The following is a 13510-nucleotide window of genomic DNA, read 5'->3' on the forward strand; positions in this document are numbered from 1 at the left end:
CACCACTTAGCTTGTCCAGAGGAGTAGTTCAAAATTGTTCACTGCAGTAGACTCTGAATTAGAGTACTGGGGTCCTAGTTAGACTACCTGGATTGAGTATACAAATTCCAGCCTCATTTTTGCCAATAAATAATTAGCTGGATCATGTTAAGTAGGTCAACACACCCCAAAGGCCTGTTTTCTCTTTTGTAAAATGAGGGGCTATTTCTTCCAAGCCTAGGGCTTCAGAGTCAGGTAGGCCTAGGTTGGAATCTCAGTTCTACCCCTTCCTAGTTCTGTGATTTTTGCTTTCCTGGGCCTCTGTTTTGTAAGTATTAAAAATGGAGACAATACCCAAAACCGTACTGTGGATTTTTCAGTGTTACTATGAGGATCATGTTGGCTGTTAGAAGCATTACTGTATTTGATCACTATTGACACTACTACTATTATGTGAGCCCGGACAACCTTTCCGTGCCTCTGTTTTCTTATGAATAAAAGTGGAAAAATAATAGTACACAGCCCAGTGGGGTTATTGTGCGCATTAAATGAGATGAAAAAACTAAAGGGCTAGAACAGTGCCTGGCATATAATCAGAGGCTCAAAATAAGTGCGTGTGTGCTAAGTCGCTTCAGTCGTGTCCGACTCTTTAAGACCCTCCAGGGGGAGGTTGCCATGTCTTCCTCCTGGGAAGCCCAAAATACGTGAGCTAATGTAATATTCCATCAGCTTCCTTGATGGCTCAAGAGGTAAAGAATCCGCCTGCACTGCAAGGGACGCAGGAGACGGGGGTTCGCTTCCTGGGTCGGGAAGATTCCCTGGAGGAGGGCGTGGCAACTCGCTCCAGTATTCTTGCCTGGGAAATCCCACGGCCATCGGAGCCTGGCAGGCTCTAGTCCACGAGGTCTCAGAGTTGGACGCGACTTACATTAGCTCACGTATTTTGTGGGCCAGAAGCTCAGGAGAAACAGTCTAGTTCTAAGGACAACAGCAAAAAACCGGACCGCAGGCTCGAAACAGTGAAACATAAAGCAGCATTTATTTTTCAAAAGCAACTGACACGCCCAGCACTGGGCGAGGACCCGCCCAGTCCTTATTAAATATGGCAGCGAGCAAGGCCGAGCTACTGCGGCTGCGCGCACGGAAACTCCTCCCTGCACCGCCTCCGCCGCGGCTCTCCCCGCCCTGCTAACTCCCGGGCGGGGATCACCTCCTCCCCACCTCGGCCGAGGAGTGGGGAGCGTGCTGGCTGGGGCGCGCACGCGCAGACGGCGGCCGTGCTTGGCAGATCTTTGCGAGGCGCCTGTCACATGAGCCGCGGGCCCGCTCCGCTCCCCCTCCTCCTGGCTGGGCTGTGAATGAAGCTCTGCCGGCTACGTGGGGCGCTAGCTCAACTTAGAGTCCCGGACGCCAGAGCCGACTGAGCGCTCGGCCCGCCGGCGGCGGACACAGGCTCCGTCGCTCCGGATCTCGGCGACAGGTAAAGACAAATGGGCTGTCTCTACTGCAGCAGGTCTTAGGCGGGCCCCTGGTCCCCGGCCCACCCCCAGAGCACCCCCTGGGCGTAGAGACACAGGGGAGGCGCTCCCCCGCTGCCTCGGCCCCCCGGAGATAGGGGTTCCCCGTGCCTGGCCGCCACCGCCTGGCACTCGGAGGAGTTAGACCGGCCAGTTCTAGCCAGTGCAGGGCGGCATCTTCCAGGGAGCCCAGCCCTATTCTCCGAGCCAGGGTCCCTGCGCTGTCCCAGCGAAGTTTCCTCGCGGAGCCGCGCCAAGCCCGCCCAGCTTTTGAATGGGGGAGGGAGGTTAGCTGCAGGCGTCCCCTTTCCACGATTGAGGCAGGGTGGCTTTGGCTGGTAAAACCCCGTTGAGGCCCCGTTCTTATCCATCCTGCTCTGGGCTGGCAGGTTTGTGTGGGTCGTAACGAAGAGGAGTCCAAGCTCTCGGAAAAGTAGTTGCTGCGTTTTTCTTTTCTCACTTAACGCGGGGAGCTGGCTCTCTCCTGACTTTCCAGGCTTGCGCTTGAGCGCTTTCTCCTCAAGGGAAAAACTTTCCCTTCACGTTGATATGTGTGTACCTTGTTAATATTTCAGAGCAAATCACGTTCCAGGAGTGCCAAGTGAAGTTGTACGTGTGCCCATATGATAACGTCAAGAGTAAGCTATCCTGAATAAGTGAGGGAGATCCAGAAGTGTGAAGTATAAAAAGCCAGTAAGAATCTGCTTTATGTACTCTTCATAGATTTATTAGCAGCTGCCCAGGTTTGACTTCGGAGATGTTAAATTCTCCTGGTCCCATGAGGCGCGTATCAGTACTGCACGCTAAATAAGAGGAGAAAAAAAAAAAAAAAAAAGGCAAACCAAAACAAACTGCTCTAGGTTCCAGATAAGTCATCGAAGCAATTTTCCTGGTGATTCCATCCTGGGACTTTGTGAGTTCCTAGTTTTCTTGGACTTTGCAAGCCTTTCCTTAGCCAAAGCATTCTTTTCTCTCTTTTGTCTTCTTGGGGTTAGTGTGCACATTCACACTTTCGTTCTTAAAAAAAGTCATTTCCATGAATAAGAGGGCTTCCCTGGTGGCTCAGACGGTAAGGAATCTGCCTGCAATGCAGGAGACCTGGGTTCAATCCCTGGGTCGGAAAGATCCCCTGGAGAAGGAAATGGCTACCCACTCCAGTATTCTTGCCTGGAGAATCCCATGGACAGAGGAGCCTGGCGGACTACAGTCCATGGGGTCGCAGAGTCAGACACGATTGAGCTACTAAGCATACAACCATGCATGAATAATAATAGACAAAATGAGATTGACCAGTTGATATTTTTTTATCTAGTTGATAGGTATCTGGGTGTTTGTTATGTTACTCATTCCTCTCATGTATATATTTGAGCTTTTCCGTTAAAAACCTTGGCTAACTATCTGTTAAGTAAAACTCAAATCTAAAACAACAGCAAAAAACATCATTTAAAAAAGGCCAAAATGATGACCGTCAAGTTCGTTGTTTAAAAAAGGCCAAAATGATGACCGTCAAGTTTGCTGTTACTCCTTAGTGTGTCTATTGTCAGCACTTTAACTTAGAGCGTGGAAGTGTTGCTTATATGAAAGCTATGGAAATAGCAATCTATTTTGAAGTTCCCTGGGTCAAAAAGGTGAGGACTTTTACTTAGAAAAAGCAGATCGGCTTGTATACTACGTAAGAAAGACCACTTTAATACTTAAGAACATGTTTAAATGGACAAAGTGTTTAATATAGTCATCTTCTAAATCAAATAAAGTAGTCAGACATTTCATTTTTTTCTTCCATTCCTAGTGCCTTTCTTATCCTTTCAAGCAGTACCGTCCAAAGACTGAATTTGACATTTTAAAAATAGAAATTATCTGAATTAATTTGGTTTTACTTAGAGTTCTACTTTTACATTTTTCTTTTCTTTTGGTTCTTTTCCTTCCTGATTATAAAAGCAATCTAAGCTCCTACAGGACATTGGCAAAATGTGAGAAAATATAATGAAGTAGAGAGGAAGCACCACGACCTTGAGGGCATGGCTCTTATGCAAGATCCATTTTAAAACTTTAGTCACAAAATTTGCTCTCCTTTCTATGAAATTTCTTAATGTAGAGTTGGATGTTTTGGGGGTTGGGAAGGGCATTGGGTATTATGCTGTTCTTCATTCCCCAAAGTGTGGAACTTGGAGGTCACGTCAAGAGACACTTAATGGCTATCTCATCCAACCACCCATCCTTTGAGACTCTGAAACCTAGGTACTGAAGATCCAGTGATTCATGCAGAATTGGACAACACTCAAGGGCAATATTAACTGACTCTAGATCTCCCCGTTCTTTTTTCAGTGATACCTTGCTGCTTAGGTAGAAATATGACACTTAACTGTCTCTGCTTATCATGGAAAGAGAGGTCCAGAGAGGGACAGGAGATGCTTTTCAAGGATTTGAATGTTTTTCATTTAGGTATTCATTTTCTTATTGACATTTTCAGGTTCCAGCTTGAGCATTCTGCAGAATACAAGACGATACAGCTGCTGTTCTCTCCACATCCCAGTCGATTCTCCCTACAAAACTGGGGGGTCTGGGAAACTCTGAGCTTGCTGACCTCAGCGTGGGAGAGAATAGGATCAAGATGGCCACGTGGCAGGGTAAGAAGTTAGTACTTACTCCTCCAACTGGTTTTTCCTCCTCTATCCTCTACCACAACCCAAACCCCCAAGCCAGAGGCAGGCAGCCACACAGCTGTTTCTTTAATTTAACCGTTTGTCTTCGCCAGGACAAAGCTTTTTAGTTCAAAAGGAGTTGCTGCTAGCTAGTTCCGATTATTTTAAAGTAGGAGTGAAGAGGCGTGTGTGGAGAGTAGGAATAGCAGGAAAATGTAGTGCCAGGAGCATTTTCAAAGAACTCCCTTCATTTGAACATGTGCTTATGGGGGTTACAGGTCAGGAGACGGAGGATATTTTTTTTCATATTTCAGTTTATTTGTTTCTGGCAAATTTCCATCATAAGGTTCTCAAAGGTGGGGGAGACAGATGTCAGCACCTCTCTGGCTTTCTCTTCCCAATAAAGACTTTAAAGGATATTCAATGTTATACGTTAATATTAATGTCTGTTCTAATACAATGGCATGACTTGAAAGCAAAGCTTAATGCTATCTTGCCTGATAGAGCACATCTCTTGTGAACCTGTGATTTCTTACCACAGAAGTAACTTTTTATTTTTTGGTGGGTTTGGAGAGTATCAGAATCTCCAGGGTTGCATGGGATTTTTATGTTTATCATAAGGGAGTATGGGTTTAAGAAATGGTAGACAAACACTACGTAAATTGGTCTGTGACCCAAAAAAGGTTAAGAACCACTTAGATGGAATAGAATGAAGGGAGCTCAAATGTCTATAAATATTCAACAGGTAGGTTTGTTGGTGGTCTGATATTTCTTTTAAAACTGTCTCCTGTTGGTTATAGCTGTAACAAGTATTTTTGATATGCTAGGGTTGTCACTTTAAAGATACTTGTTGAAATGAGATTCGGCCTATATGCCTGGTTTGACTCATCCAATGGGCAGTTATTGGGAGGAATTTGGATATTCTTGTTTAAATTCTGAGACATTCTTTTAATTCAACAAGTAGAATATAGAAATGATTAAGATGGAGAACCCTAGAGGGTTCCTTGTCTTATCGAGGAGACAAACTATATAAGCAAATAGTTGTGTCAGGTTGAATAAGTGTTATAATAGAGATGCAAAATGTGATGGATGCTCAGAGAAAAGCATGATGAACTGTGGGTTTTGAGCTGGCCTAAAAAAATGAAAAATGAGTGGGAGTTTGCCAGATGGGCAAATGAGAGAATTGCATTCTGGGCAGACAGAGAAGCACTGTTTGGAAACTTCCAAGTTGTTCTGTTGGCCTCATGTGAGATGTGTGGGCCACGACCTTGGATGAAGCAGGAGAGGTGGTCAGAGGCCAGATAATAAAGAACCTTGTATGTCCTAAAAAGGATTTTACACTTTATCCTGAAGACAAAGATTCTAAACAGGGAAGTAACATAATCAAGTTTTATTTTAGAAAGATTACTTTGGCAGCATTATGGAGGTAGGGTTGGAGCTGGAGAGAATGGAAACCAAGAACCAGTTGGGAGGTTTCTGGTATAGTGACTTAGGGAAGAGATGGTGAGGGTCTGAGCAGAAGGAGGGGCAGCAAGGATGGAGAGAATGAGATGAATTCTGCGAACATTCTGTAACTGGATATGGGAAGAACTGAGCCTGGGTTGACACCCAGTTTTGGGTGCCTGGGGCCAGTGGCGCCATTCATTGAGTCGGGACCATGAAAGGTATGTGGGGTGTGGGGGTGGTGGGAAATTAGTGTACTGCGTTTGGTTTGGCCTGTTTTGTTTGAGGTGCTATGAGCTGTCAGGTCAGTGTTTAAAAGACAGTGCTGAAGGTATGGAATTAGAGTTTGTGCAGGTGGGGAGCTAAAGTTGTGCTCCTGAGTGCATGCTAAATCACTTCAGTCGTTTCTGACTCTTTCTGACCCTGTGGACTGTAGGCTTCTCTGTCTATTGGGATTCTCCAGGTAAGAAAACTGGAGTGGGTTGCCATTTCCTTCTCCAGGGGATCTTCCCCACCCAGGAATCAAACCTGCGTCTCTTGCATTGGCAGGTGGGTTCTTTACCTCTAGTGCCACCTGAGAAGCCCTAGACTTTGTGCAGATGGGGAGCTAAAGTTTTGTTCCTAATGATGCATTAAAAGCGTGTGTTTTCTTTCTGTTTAATGGAAATGTCATTAGTAAGTTAATGATTTATAATAAAAAACATTTTAATGGATAACAGTTCTTAATAAAAATGTCATAATTTCTTAATAAGTAATATATTTTGCTATCTCAGGCCCTGAAATTTGATCTGCTTAGAATCACATTGGAGGCAAACAGCTTTTCTAGCATTAATGAAGAGGGGGAGTATTCCACAGCAGTAACTGCAACTCATTCCTTTGTGCAACCTCTGAAGTGACAAGTATAGTACAGTGATGGTTTGGGTGTCAGTATGGTAGAGTAGTTACAGTGTGGGTCCAGGTTCAATTGTGTTGGTTGTCACTTGGTAGCTGTGAGACCTTGGGCAAGTCCCTTAATCTCTCTGTGTCTCATTTTTCTCTTTTATAAAATGGGGATAACAATAGAACTTAACCTTGCAAGGTTGTTTTGATGATTAAGTTAATATTAAACAAAACACTTGGAACATAGTAAGTGCCATAAAAGTTTATGCCACTATTATTAGTAGTAAGCCATTTGGAATAATGTCTATCACACAATAAGTGCTCAGTAGAATTTGGCAACGGGCTGCCCAGGTGGCTCCATGGTAAAGAATTTTCCTGCCGAGAAAGATAAATACCATATGATCTCATTTATATGTGGAATCTAAAGAAAGAAAAAGCAGCTCACAGATTCAGACAATGGATTGGTGATTGCCAAGGATGTGGGGTGGGGTTGGGCTAAATGTATAAAGGAAGTCAAAAGGTACAAGCTTCCAATTATAGAATAAGTCATAGAAATTTAATGTATAGCATGGTGCTTCTTGTTAATAATACTCTAGTGTATATTTGAAAGTTGCCAAGATAATAGATCTTAAATGTTTCTATCATAGTGAGAAAATCTGTAACTGTGTATGGTGATAAAGGTAAACTAGACTCATGGTGATTGTTTAAATATACATGCAAATACTGAATCAGTATGTTATATCTCAATAAAAAACTTATAAATAAGTAAAAAAAAAAAAAAAATCCCCAAAAGAATCCACTTGACAGTTCAGGAGCTGCAGGTGACAAGGGTTCAATCCCTGGGTTGGGAAGATCCCCTGGAAGAGGAAATGGCAACCCACTCCAGTATTCTTGCCTGGAGAATCCCAATGGACAGAGGAGCCTGGTGGGCTGCAGTCATGGGGTTGCAAAGAGTCAGACACAACTGAGCGACTGAGCACGCACACACAAAATTCAGCAATAGCTGTTATTGTTACTAGTACTCCTATTAGTATCACTACTACTGATTCTACTACTGTCATTATTATTTGCTATATTCTGGAATGGACCTGGGACCCCATTCTGTGGAGGGAATTTTGGGTTGTTCTTGGAAGGCCTGCCCCATAGTAGTCTATTAGGGTCTTTCTTTTTTAATTTATTTTTAAATTGAAGGATAATTTCTTTACAATGTGTTAGTTTCTACTGTACAACAACATGAATCAGCCACATGTACACATATATCCCCTCCCTCTTTTGTTTAGGTCTCTATGTAGAGGTTTAGATCTGAAGAGATCCTTAGAAAACATCTAGCCCAACCCCTAGAGGTTTAGTGACATGACCGTGGTCAAATAGGTTAGCAGTAGTGACAGAACTAAAACTCAGGTCTCCTGATTCACTATTTCAATTTTTTCTTATTGACTCTTGGAGCAGGGAATGTGTGGTTCTGTCCTCAGCTCAAGGAAGCTCTGAGTCAGTTTCTGCATCTGCTAGAGCAACTCTTCAGAGCGAGAGGAAGCCAAGTGTTGTTAGTCTCTCAGGTCAATGCTATCTAGTTCCTCCATGGAGAATTGAATCAGAATTCCCATACCTCTTAAACATGGCCAACATTATTATTTTGACTTTGTTTGATGGAGTCCTCTAAGACATTTCCTGGCCATTTTAAACAGAGTTTACTGAGCATAATTTAATATTTTTGATAACTCAGAGTCATCATTAATAACATCAGTTTCATTGGTCTAATGGTCAAGAAAATATTGAAGAGAACAGTAGCCGAGTTGGGGTGGGATGAGGGTGGAGACTTGTGTTGTCAGGTGCCATTTATTTCTTCAATTAACGTCCAGCACCACTTGTGTACCAGGCACTATGTAGAGCCCTGGAGAACACAGGGCTGGGCTCCGCTGTCACAGAACTTACCGACGAGGATAAAAGTAGCATTTCAACTTCATGAAATGCTTGATTTAACAAACATAGTGAAGTAACTTGGAAAAATGACACCAGTGTAAATTTAGAAGGATTAAAATAGTGTTTCTTAATAAAAAGAAGGGGGTGCATTGGAAGTGCCTTTTAAAAATATTCTTGCTCAGTTCTCATCCCCTCAAATTGTGATTCAGTCTTAAGACCTGAGTGTTTAAAGAACTGCTGTGAGCAATTCTGATGTGTAGTCCTGTTTGGGAACTGCTGCATTAAAGAATTAAAAGTTTTAAAAAAATGATAAAGGAACTCAAAAATTATAGGAGGATACTCACATAATTTGGGGGTAGGGAAGATGTTTGTATGCATAATATGAAAGGTAGACTGATGAAAAAGTTTAATATAACCAACTATTAAAATTTCTACACAAAACCATGAGAGAACTAGAAACAACTGCAAAAAGACTCATTATCCTTAATATATAGACTCACAGCTTAATAAGAAAAATGCACGTATTTTACTAGAAAAATATGCAAAGGATGGGAATAGGAAAATACATAAGCAGAAATCCAGATGGCCAATAAACATGAAAAAATGTTCTGTCTCAGTAGTAGTCAAAGGAGGGGGGGGGAGAAATAAAATGGCATACCATTTTCTCCAATATAATTTCCAGTCATTAAAACGAAATGACAAAATGCAGCTTTGGCAAGGACACAAGCAAGTAGGCATTTGCATACACTTCTGGTGGGAATGTCAGTTTGGCAATATTTGTCAAAAGCTTTAAAAAACATGTTTACCTTTTCACCCAGCAGTTCCTTTTCTTGGAATTCATCCTAAGGAAATAATGAAGGATGTACAGAAAAATGTATCAAAAAGGATATTGATTGTAGCATTTTCTATAGTGGGGAAAATTGATAACACTTGCATTCTGATGCATTGATACAATGGAATACTATAGTTATTAAAAATGATAATGTGGATTAATTATACTTATTAACATAGAAATGGGTTCACAATATGGTGTTAAATGCTGGGGGTGGGAAGTACATCCCAAATTATCAGCATTTAAAAGTGTGGGCTCTGGGCTTAGAGCTAGATGGAAATCCCAGCTTTATGAGCTGCGTGGTTTTGAGAAGTTACTTGCCTTGTGTCCAACTCTTTGTGACTCCATGGACTATACAGTCCATGGAATTCTCCAGGCCAGAATGCTGGAGTGGGTAGCTGTTCCCTTCTCCAGGGATCTTCCCAACCCAGGGATCGAACCCAGGTCTCCCATATTGCAGGTGGATTCTTTAATGTCTGAGCCACCAGGGAAGCCCATCCTCAACTTTCATGTTAGTTGAAAGAGGGATAAAACAGAAGTGAACCTAACAGTTCCCAACCTGTACATCCATTAGGATCACCTGGGGATCTTTAAAGCACCCCCCCCCCAAACCCAAGCCTCACCCAGACCGATGAAATATGAATCTCTAGGACTGAGATCCAGTGCTCAGGGATTGAGGCCCGCCAGGCGACTCCAGTGTGCAGAGGAAACTGCTGAGCTAATCTGTAGGGTGGTTGCAAGGATTACATCAGAAAATGATGAGAGTAAAGTAAGTCAGAAAGAGAAAAACAAATATCATATATTAACACATATATGTAGAATCTAGAAAAATGGTATAAATGATCTTATTTGCAAAGCAGAAATAGAGACACAGACATAGAGAACAAATGTATGGATACCAAGGGGGAAGGCAGGGGTAGGATGGATTGGGAGGTTGGGATTGACATATGTGAACTATTGATACTATGTGTAAAATGGATAGCTAATGAGAACCTACTGTATACACAGGGAACTACACTCAGTGCTCTGTGGTGACCTAAATGGGGAGGAAATAAAAAAAGAGGGAATATTCATATACATATAACTGATACACTTTGCTGTACAGTAGAAACTAGCACAACATTGTAAAACAATTATACTACAATTTTTTTTTTTTAAAAAAAAGAGTACAGTAAAAAGGGAGAAAAAAAGAAGATCACAGTGCCTGGCATGTGGTAAGTACTCAATACCTGGTAACTATTGTTAGTAACTGTTACTTTTTATTATTAATAATATGATCCCATATTAATACATGTGTCATGTCCATGTATGTTTCTACAAAGAAAAGTCTAAGGGGATAGACCCCAAAGTATTTTTTAAAATAATTGCGGTTGACTTTCTTTTTGCTTATTTGTATCTTTTAATTTTTCTGTATATAACATAGATTCCTTGTTAATTTTTACAAGTATAATTTATGAAGGAACTATCAGATATATATATGCAACTTTATATGCTAAGGTATTTATAAATGGTGAAAAAATGAAGCTTTATATACTAAGGTATTTATAAATGGTGACAAACTAACATAGGGGAATGTTAGTAAATTACGACAGGTTCACAGAGTAAAATATTTGGCTATTAAAAATCAAGACCAATGCTGAAGAAAATCTTCATGGTATAATGGAAGAGTATGGGATTATTCTACTTCTGTCTTTTCAATGTAACTGGGAGTTTATATATATCTCTATGTGTTTACATCTGTATACCTATGAATGTGATGATAAATACAGAATGGATGGAAATGATCCAAAGTTGTTGAACTGGCTATCCCCAGGTAGTAGGATGCATTTATATTTTTTCCCTTTTGTACTTGTATTTTCCAAATTTTATATAAATATGTATTTCTTTTAAATCAGAGAACAAGTTGTTTGGAAATGAGGTATAAAATAGCAGTGCCTTCAACAAGGAAAGAAGTGAATTGTGTGGACTTCTAGACAGCTGTTTCAGCCTTTCTGTGCCCTCTACCTCCAAATAAGAAACAAAACAAAACACACTAAATCCCTGAAGGTTTTGTTAGAGCAGTTTTTTTTTTTAAATATTCTTCCTTAAGTATTCTTGTAATTTTTGACTGTCTCTCCTGTTGACTCCAAAAAAACTCTTTTGAGAGTGAGATTGGGAACAGGAAAAGTGTGCAAAAATGGGGAAATTACACTTAATCTAGTGTGGGAGTTACATAATAAGGTGAAGTGGCAAAATATGTCCGGGTAAGCGTGAAAATAAAACAGATGCAGTGAGAAACTGTTCTGTTGGCTTCAGATCCAAGGGAAGTAAATTTCAACCTTGCAGTTTTTTTTTTTTTTTTAGCACATCACAGTGTATTTGTAAACACTCTGGTGATTTAGCTAACACTTGGGCGCCAAGGGGAGCATCACAAAGCAGTCAGTGAATTGATCACAGAGCTTCAGTGTGAAATCTCGATGGCTGTATGGCTTGATACTTGGACCACCATCACCTAGGAAAAGCCATCTGGTCCTGTTCTGTTGACCAAAACGTTAGTATGTGTGTTACTCTCAAATAAAAGGGATGGTGTTAGCACAGGAGTAAAGAAACAGAGCGTCCACTCCCCTTCTTTTTTCTCTGGTGCAGTGTCTCATCTGTGGCAGGTACAGGAAATGAGTTCTTCGTCTCTCTGCATTATTGCCCTACCACAACTCCTCACTGGGGCAGAATGGGATGGGGTATGGATTATGATGAAAAACACTGAGTAGGGGGTAGCCAAAAAGAGACTTTCAGAAAATTTTTCTCTAAGAGCCAGCTATTCCTTCCCAAGCGTCCAGTGTGGAAGGAACATGGGCCTTGGAATCTGATACACCTGCATCTGAACCCATTTCTGCAAGTTGATAACCAGAGTTCTCTGAGCTCCAAAAGCCTCAGTTATGTCCTCTGGGGTCAAGTGTCTCTGGAGACAGACTCCCTGGGTTTGTATCCTGGCTCTGTTGCTGCTAGCTATAGGCAAGTTATTTCATATCTTTGGGCCTTACCCTCTTCTGTAAAATGGGGTTAATAATAATCATACTTCAAAGGGTATATTGCATCACTGTGTACTATTTATAATTACATGTGAATCTACAAATTATGTTTTTATCTCAATATAAAATTTTAATTAAAGAGAATGGGAAGAAAGACTTTCTCCTCCATAACAATAATAGTGTTCACACTCAAGGAATTATCACCTATACAATAATTTTATGTAGTTTATAGCCTATATTTTTTCAGTTATCCTAAAGTATCTTTTAGGACTTCCTTGGTGGCTCAGACAGTAAAGCGTCTGCCTACAATGCAGGAGACTCGGGTTCAATCCCTGGGTCAGGAAGATCTCCTGGAGAAGGAAATGGTAACTCACTCCAGTATTCTTGCCTGGAAAATCCCATGGATGGAGAAGCCTGGTAGGCTACAGACCATGGGGTCGCAAAGAGTCGGACACGACTGAGCAACTTCACTTCACTAAAGTATCTTTTATAGCATTTTTGAGGAGGCATTTGGTATCAAATCCAGGGACAAGTATTTGATTATCTGTCCCTTTTGTTCCTGTTTCTTTGTTTCATTGTGATACATTGATAGTTTTGAAGAAGCCAGGACAGTTGTCATATAAAAAACATTCCTCAGTTTGGCTTTGTGTGATTGTTTTCCTGAGATCAGATTCGAGTTATGTGCTTTTGGCAAGAAATTTACATAGGTGATGTTGTGTACATCCACTGCGTTACATTTTCGGTGAAGACATGTAATGTCAGTTTACCCTGTTATTTGTGATGCTAAAGTAATCACTTATTAAGGTGGTATCTGCCATATCTCTTCATTGCTGAGGTTCTGTTTTTTATAGATAATTAACAAAAAGTATCTGTGGCATGGTACTTTAAGACCTTATGAATATCCTGTTTCCCAAATCATTCCTCCAACAGTTTTAGCATTGGCAATCTTTATTCGAATTTCTGAAAAGCAATAATTTTTCTAATTTTATCATCCCTCATTTTTTTTCAACTGGAATTCATCTATAAGGAAGTGCTCCTCCACATTTTATTTTTTATTTAACTATAGTTGATTTACAGTATTATGTTCGTTTCAGGTATATAGCTTCAGATTCTTTTCCATAATAGGTTATTATAAGATACTGAATATAGTTCCTTGTGCTATATGGTAAATCCTTATTGTTTATCTGTTTTATTTATAGTAACGTGCATCTATTAATCCCATACTCCTAGTTTGTGCCTCCCCTTCTTTGGTAATCATAAGTTTGTTTTCTCTGTGTGTGAGTCTGTTTC

General features: G+C 41.0%; 1 protein-coding gene across 1 annotated transcript in view; it reads left to right on the forward strand.

Moving 5' to 3' along the window:
* Positions 1–1292: 1292 nt before the first annotated feature.
* The window catches only part of CLCN5 (chloride voltage-gated channel 5), a 186196-nt gene continuing 173978 nt past the window's right edge, over positions 1293–13510 (forward strand). The window contains exons 1-2 of the mRNA XM_020897507.2: positions 1293–1459; positions 3967–4123. Coding sequence (XP_020753166.1) covers positions 4108–4123 — 16 coding nt within the window. The 5' untranslated portion in view covers positions 1293–1459; positions 3967–4107. The remainder of the gene's footprint in view (positions 1460–3966; positions 4124–13510) is intronic.

Source organism: Odocoileus virginianus, unplaced genomic scaffold (genome assembly GCF_023699985.2).
Source record: "Odocoileus virginianus isolate 20LAN1187 ecotype Illinois unplaced genomic scaffold, Ovbor_1.2 Unplaced_Contig_22, whole genome shotgun sequence".
Lineage (NCBI taxonomy): Eukaryota > Metazoa > Chordata > Mammalia > Artiodactyla > Cervidae > Odocoileus > Odocoileus virginianus.